General features: G+C 30.4%; 1 protein-coding gene across 1 annotated transcript; it reads right to left on the reverse strand.

Moving 5' to 3' along the window:
* Nucleotides 1-2,832: 2,832 nt before the first annotated feature.
* On the reverse strand, nucleotides 2,833-3,174 carry LOC136796129 (variable charge X-linked protein 3B). The gene has a single exon (XM_067048914.1). It carries the CDS (start codon nucleotides 3,172-3,174, stop codon nucleotides 2,833-2,835), a length of 342 nt encoding a protein of 113 aa, XP_066905015.1.
* Nucleotides 3,175-8,186: the final 5,012 nt, after the last annotated feature.

Raw genomic sequence — 8,186 nt, forward strand, 5'->3', positions numbered from 1 at the left:
GAAGATATTGAGCTAGAAAAGAACTTCCTGGCTTCTAAGGATTAATGGCGCAACATATGGCTGGTGCCTTGGTCTCAGAGACTCCATCAGTCCAGAATGGAAACATTGTTTCAGTAGCTCAACATGTGTTGTCATTGTTGGTTGAGCCTTCATCTTCAACTGAGCAACAAAATGATATCCGTATAAATTATACTCTTAATTAATTCTAAATTAAATAGATAAAATAAAATATGATCTCTTTTACTAAAAGTTTTATCTTTAGATATTAATATTATATTATTTATTATAACATATCATTGACTTCTTCCGTTTCTTTGAAGAAGGAGAATCTTATTAAGTTTTTGAAAACTTAGGCTAATAAATAAACAACTATTATAGTCGTGCTATAACTTTATTTTATGAAATCTTATTTCAAGTCATTTCCGAAGTCTGATTCATTCAGTGCAAGGAAGCCATGAAGTCGATATAAAATAAAGCCCCGTTTATACTTTACGTGGTTAGCAATGCTTTTCAAAGTCACGAAATCGTATTAAAGTGTTGTTTGTCTAAATTATATTGGGAGAGGGCGGCTAGACATATTGTTCTCTTTATTTAGGTTGTTAAGAATTTTTTTTTTTAAAGGTTCATTTATATGAAAATGGATTATCAGGGTTTCAAAACAAACTTGTAAAAAATGTGTAACTATTAATACTGAAATCGTGTTAATTTATTAATTTAATATTATTAATTTTTAATTATTGCGATTTCTCAGATCGATAAATAGTTGTAACTATTATACTCATTCATATTATCTAACATTATAAAAAATTCTAAAACATATTTATAGTATATGTTAATGTTATTGGGGTTTTTGGAAACTTAGAATAATATATAAAATATATACAAAAAAGCATTAATGAATGCTCATATTCTATAGGAGGATAATGTTATTATGACTCAAATATGCTCGGTCATGTAAATAATTAACCAACCGTAACCAATCCTTTTATTCGTATTTTTGATGATTTTCTTTTTTGTAACATGTCAAATAAATCTTCATTATTTTTAATTACAATTATTATCTTTTTCATTTGAATACATAAGGTGTTGAATTGGTTGTTTAGTTTTCAAAGGCCTTTGCTTACCAAACGGACAAAGAGAATTTAATTACGTCGCGGGCATCATTAACTCTATTTTATTCTGTTCTATTCAAGCAGAATAATAATACTCAACCTTTCCTCAGGAGAATAATGATATCACGTGTCTTGGCTGTGTATATACTGAAGCAATTTATTAATATGAAAATACATCTATACCATTATATAATATAATCATTTCATTAATTCATCAATTATATAATATAATATATTATATAATCAATACCATTAATGGTTATTCAAGAAATTATCTTTACTTTATGTTTTGGAATTTCACAAATAATTAGTAACTTATAATTAAATAATAATTTTCCTTTTTTTGAGGGTGTAAGCAGACTTTTCACGCCGTTTTCCAATTTTAGGCGCTTTTTAAATATTGCTGTATTTAAACTATCTTAAGCCTTCTCTTCTCGTTTTAAGCAAATATTTCAAAAGTGATATGGGACCGTCGCTCCCTGGGGGTCTTAGTAGGGCGGGTCCGGCCGGGAAAGATTTTTCTATATGATCAATTTATATGTTTGTTTTTTTTTACGATTCTTCGCTCTATAATACTAAAAATCCACAAATTTTTCTGGAGATTAAAATTAAGATGAAAAGTTTCAAGTAATTACCACACTGTTTAACAAATACTTCTAGGAGTAGTATTTATAAAAACATACAATCTTGAATCCAATCTTAAACCTAATGGATTTGTAACCAGTTTAAAATAAAACTGTATAATAATATTTTTATTTTTAATAGTTCTATATATTCATATAATATATGAATATTTCTACATGTTTAGAAGGTTAAAATAGAATTTTTGTAATGAATTGGATCAAATTCATACATTTTTGAAGAAGTTGAAGGGGTAGGCTGAAAAAAACCTTAGTTGTTAACAAAGGCTACCCCTATCTTCTCTTATAGAGAATTACTTATACATTAATTTATAAACAGAGGGTTAAGATTTAATCTTAATTATTTCCTATTCGAGGGAGTAGAATTTCTCCATTGTACTGAATAAAAAGGATTGTTGCTCTAAAACTTGTTTGTTTTATTACCAAAAGTTGTCACTTCCAGAAATATTAAAAATTTAGGAGCTAAAGATTAACATTTTTATTTTTTACTTCCATTTAATTTGACAGAATACGACTTCTTCTCCATTGAATTGAATAAAAAAGATTGTTGCTTCATGGTTTTATTTTTATTTTGTCAATATTTGATTTAGTTTCAACATACGAAGGAATGAAAATAATACAAAAATTAAAATCACAGGAGGAAGATTTTTACTTAGTGTTAATAAACATTATTTTTGATTCTGTGTTAATAAACACTGAATCGACGTGAAAACGTCTAAGGAGTTGACCGAAACGTAGATAAGTGGATTGCGTTAAAACGTATTTAGTAGATTTGGGTTTGGAGTGGCACCACTAGAAGGATGTATGCAGAGAGCAATTGGTGTCGGCATCCACCTCCGGGTTCTTTAGGCCTTTATTATTAGTATTATTAATATTATTTTATTAACTTCATATCTGGGATTCAATGACGAATTACTAAATTTTGAAGTATTTGTCAAAAATTATGAAATTAATAACACGGAAAAATGCACGAAATACAAACAACTAATCACAAAAGATTTCAAGTGTCCCCGTACAGAAACCTAATACAATTTATTTTAGTACTGTTTTCTAAAGAATTGAATGACATGATTCTCATTTTAATAGAAGCGTTTAAACCTTAACAATAGATCTTGATCATTGACCAAACCATCATCACTGATCTTTTCATTGATTAGACCATCATCACTGATCTGATCATGGACCAAACCATCATCACTGATATTTTCATTGATTAGACCATCATCACTGATCTGATCATTGACCAAACCATCATCACTGATCTGATCATTGACCAAACCATCATCACTGATCTGATCATTGACCAAACCATCATCACTGATCTTTTCATTGACCAAACCATCATCACTGATCTGATCATTGATCACAACATCATCACTGATCTGATCATTGACCACACCATCATCACTGATCTGATCCATGATCAAGTTTGAATGGATGTACCAATTCTTGTGCTGTTTCGCAAGGAAGTAATTTGTTCAAAAGAATCGGATCCTATCACGCTTAATCGCGAGGATTCTTTTCAATAAGGATTATCCACTTATATTAGATTATATTATAGAAGCTGGTCCTGTATAAGTAACTGTTGGGTTTGAATCCTTTCCCGATAGATAGTAACTCATTGAGCTATATCGCTCTCACAGACAACAAACACTGAAATATAAAATAATGTCTACAATTTGAAAGGCAAACTTCTGTTATTACTAATTTGTGATCTGTTGGTTGTTTGGTAACGAATAGGTTTACACTCAAAATTATCTTTAAATGTATTGTTAAAGGACCTAGAAAATTCAAATATTATCAATATTTGATTGTCTGTGGATCTGTTTTGTGAATGATTGGGCTTTGCTCGGGCAACATAAAAGATAAGAGAGTGTCACATGCTTAGTTGATGCACGTACGATATACTGACAACGTAACGATAATAACGTTTGTATTTGATATTTGTGCAGAGAGTAGATGAATATGCAATAGACTTTGTGAATCTCCACAAATCAAAATATGGCAGGCTTTGAAATTATAAAAACATTTTTCACTGTTTACGTGGCTTTAAAAGTTATCGATATAAATGATAGTAAAAAAAATAAATAACTCTTAGCAAAGTATGTAGTCCTTTGAAAGTTGCTTTTTCTTAAAATTTTATTTTTTCTGTTTACTTCTATTTGGTAGATTTCAAGGTTAATGGTTTGTTGTGTAAGCATAATATCTAGAAAATGGGCCGTTGGTAAAACATAGGTGTATCCAGGTTTTGGTTTTTTTATATGGGTACGTGGAAATAGTTGATAACCTTTAATATTCTAATCTCCCGGTTTTTCTAACTTTGGGCTGAATGGGACGAACCAATTTCGAATTATAGTTGTGGCGTGAAAAATACGTTTATGCTTATTAAGGAAAGAAGGATATGAAATCTGATAAAGTACATGCTAGAGCTATTTTTCACTACTTCCCAACTTCCTTTAAACATACACCAAATTGGACTACCTGTCTCCGAAAAACGCGTGCCGAGGAAAATACGTTTAAGCTTGCGTAAGCGAAAGTGGAGGACGGAATTTGATGAAATCGATATCGAACCGACAAGGTATCGAACCATACAATATCAATTTTTTTAAAAATACGATTAAAGGTTCGATAGATTTGGCTTGAACTCAAATTTGACTACAGACAGGCATGGAACCATGTTTGTTCCTTCATCTAAAAAAAAAAAAACACATTAAAATGTGAATGAATATTTTTGATTTTTAAAACATCTTTTCACACTTATGTAATGAGGTACTGTTATTTATTTATTTTTTTTTTTGAGATTTTCAAGTTTAGTAAATATTGTGTCGACGATTTGCAACTTTATGGTTTGTAGTCATGAATTTCTTCAACTAATTATTAAAAAAAGTACAATATACAGAATATAATTTTTATAACTGTTACAGTATGTTCTACATTTCTACCATACCACTAAATCTAGATTTGTGTCAGAACTGAACAGGGTTGAAATGGATAAAAGTAAACGAGGGTTTATTTGGTTTTAAAAAACCTAACCGTTCTTACTAGCAGGTAGTCAATATGTTATTTTCATTTTGTATTTTGTGTATTTATTTTTATTGTTGTTAATTATGCCTTATGTGTTCATGAGGTTGGCGTAACATGAATTTAAATTTTGTACAGCTGGGTTTTTTTCATATATTTTTATGTAGTGATAATTTCTTTCAAATTTCGCCTGAAATTGTTTTTTCGTCGATTTATGATTTTAGGTGTATCAAATTTTAATTTATATCCTGTTCATCTGAAATTTGTGGTAGTAGAAGCTTGGTCATGTGTATTAAGGGTTTTTGTTGTAGTAGTAGAACTGTATCTGTGTTGATGTAGCTTTCTTTTTGAGCTGTTCGAGGTTTTAAAATATATGTACCCTCATAAAATGTTATAAACATATATATACATATGTATATTTTTTTATCATTAGGAACAATGAAATCATTTTTTATATGTTACCTTGGCTTACTTTTTAAAACTATCTTATGTTGAATTATGTGTACTATAATATGTTATTTAGATATTCACTCTTTGAACCTGTGCACCTCTGAATAAAAAGTGTACTTGAGATTAGTTTTGAGTACTAACTTGGACCGACCACTCTGAATCTAAGCCCGGATCAATTCCAACTTGCTCCAGAACTAAGTTCTTCATCAGTCCTGTTTCAACTTGGCTGTTTCTCTTGAGGGCTTTATCTGGAAACTTAATAGCTAGGCTTGGTCAATGAATTCAGTCGAATAATAGCTTCAAATCTAATTTACAATAAAGGTTATTTTCTCAATAAGTATAAGTTTTCACTAGAACAATACCTAATAAGGTAATATAATGATTTGAAACTTTAAAAATTACAAAATGCATGATAATGTATCATGCCGCTGTACCGCTACAGCCCGTGAAGGGTCAGGGCCACAGTACATTGTAAGGAAGTATTACTAGACCAACGGTTGTGCAAGGAGGTAGTTTGGCCAGAATCACGCTTGAAAGTCAGATTTTGCCCTATTTAAGAGGACCTAGTTTATGAGGCTGGGTGACCGCGGAGAGATTCTGATCCCACAGGGTTGACTCACGGCTAGAGTAACAGAATATATCATCTGTCAACTACATTCGAATCTGGGTCCTTGGAGTTAGTAGCACAGTGCCTTACAACTGAGAAACCCCGTTCCCATAATATAATATTTTATGATGTATACGAATTCTTTATTCAGAAGAACAGCTAAAGAACTTACAGCTATGGAAAGTTTTATATTTTAGATAATCCTCATCTGAATTCATAATTGCAACAAGTCGCTAAAAGCCGTTGCTTTATATATGAAATTTTAATTGTTATTGCAAAATTAGATGGTTCACATAACGAAAGTGTGTTTTATGGTCTGTTTTCTTGGTCTGTCCATTTTTAAAACATATCTAAGCGTTCTTAGAAATTATAAAAAAGGATCTAAATTTTCGCATTTTTTTTTTTTTACACATTTTAACCTGTAACTTCAAAATTATCCATTTTATTGAAAAAAAAACTCCCTTTACAAAGTTTAATTAAATTTGTATCAATTATATGCATAGGTTTGGGATGTTTTCCTAATAGTTAATGAGCCAGAGCAAGTTTCCTTGACAAAATATATGCACAATATATCTCTTCTTTGGATAACTCTTAATATATCCTTTTCTCAGAGAAATGCAATGTATACTGATTTAAAAAAACATTAATTTTCAATCGAGTTTCTTTGAAATTGGTGAGGGGCCGTTTAGAAACCCGAACTGTGATTTTAGTAGTATCTGCCATGTCCGAGTTAGACTTTCTTTTAATTTTGTTTTGAATTTTATTATATTTATAGAAATACTAGAATATTTTATTTTCAGACCATCAGATAGGGAATGAGGATATAACATTATAAATATTTAATATCATGGAAAAAAAAGATGGAAAAAGAACAAAAACAATAAGTACAAAAAAAATAAAATATGAGTTACTATCATATATTTTTAATTTACTGACTTATGTATTAGAATAATAATAAACAATTGCCTAACTAGTCTTACAATGCTGTGTGTGTGTAGTAACCCAATGCTGTTGGGCACCACTGCTTTTTGAATGAATTGTTTCTCTCCTCGGAGTGAAACCACCATTTCCAAAACCGAGCACAAACTACGATTACTTATTTATAATATAATAATTTAGGTAATATATTGAACAGTATATTACAGAATTATTCAAGAATATCGTTGAAAATTATATCAAAGGAATTATTACAATAATAATTCCAGTGAATCGAGAAATCAACATTTATGTCTCACATATACCACAAAATAAAAAAAAGGTACATATAATTAGGTTATATGTTATAGTATTGTTATATTTATTAGTCCTCCGGCTATACCAGTACGAATGTAAAACCTGCCTATAGGAGACCCGCCGTCTAGTGACCACTACGTCACCATGACGACAAAAGGACGTTTATTTTACATATTTCATTGTTTATATATGTTTGCAATTTTTTGTGAATAATTAAAAGAGAATGAGAAAAACAAGAGAATTTACCTTGTCCATATCAATCGGGTCACTGAAGATGTTGATATCTGATGAGATTTCTTCATTTCTCACATTCAATCGTCGATTAAAATTAAATATGAAAGGGAGAATCAATATAAACTAGGCGCATTGTTTCAGAACTATCATCAATTAAATTTTGTGTTCACACGGTTGTGCTTTGATAAAGCGTGCCTAATGATGAATGCTTACGACAGGTTTTAGTGCTTAAAGCAAGCACCCGTTCCCCTCCCCCCTTATCCTAACAACCTTTGCACTAACGAGACAGCTCCTATTCCTGATTGCCAGGTATCAGAGAGACCTCTAAACAGAATCAACGTGTTCTGAAACCAATGTGACTAGATGTTTCAACGTAGAGGCTTTCTACTAGACCAGTTGTTCTTAACTGTTTTTGCCGGGAGGGGCAGTTACATTATTAAACTTAGTTCATGGCACACAGATTATTATTTTTTTAAAAATAGAAACTGCCGAAATGAATAAAATAGAAACATAAAATTATTTGTAAAAAACCAATACTAATTTTTATTAGTGAGCGGTCTGCAATAATAAGGAAGTAACTTCATTCCACTAATTTTTTATGAATAAAAATATGTTTTTGAAATTTAATTTTTGAGGAAACTCATTTTTTTAAAAAATATATATCTTTTGGAATATCAAGAAAGATACTTAATACAGTGATGTTACACTGCAGTGAGGGCTGCGCTGGGATTTCGAAGGGGCCTACCCTACTGCTCATGCGTGGGGGATAGATTGGGCTTCGGGATCATTAGTAATCATTGTAAATATTAGATGTAATTTATTTTACTTTGTTTTTGTATTTTATGTACATTTTATTTATTTTTTTTGTTTATATACATACATATAGAG

The sequence above is a fragment of the Halyomorpha halys genome, unplaced genomic scaffold (genome assembly GCF_000696795.3).
Source record: "Halyomorpha halys isolate HHAL.00 unplaced genomic scaffold, Hhal_1.1 Scaffold912.1, whole genome shotgun sequence".
Classification (NCBI taxonomy): Eukaryota; Metazoa; Arthropoda; class Insecta; order Hemiptera; family Pentatomidae; genus Halyomorpha; species Halyomorpha halys.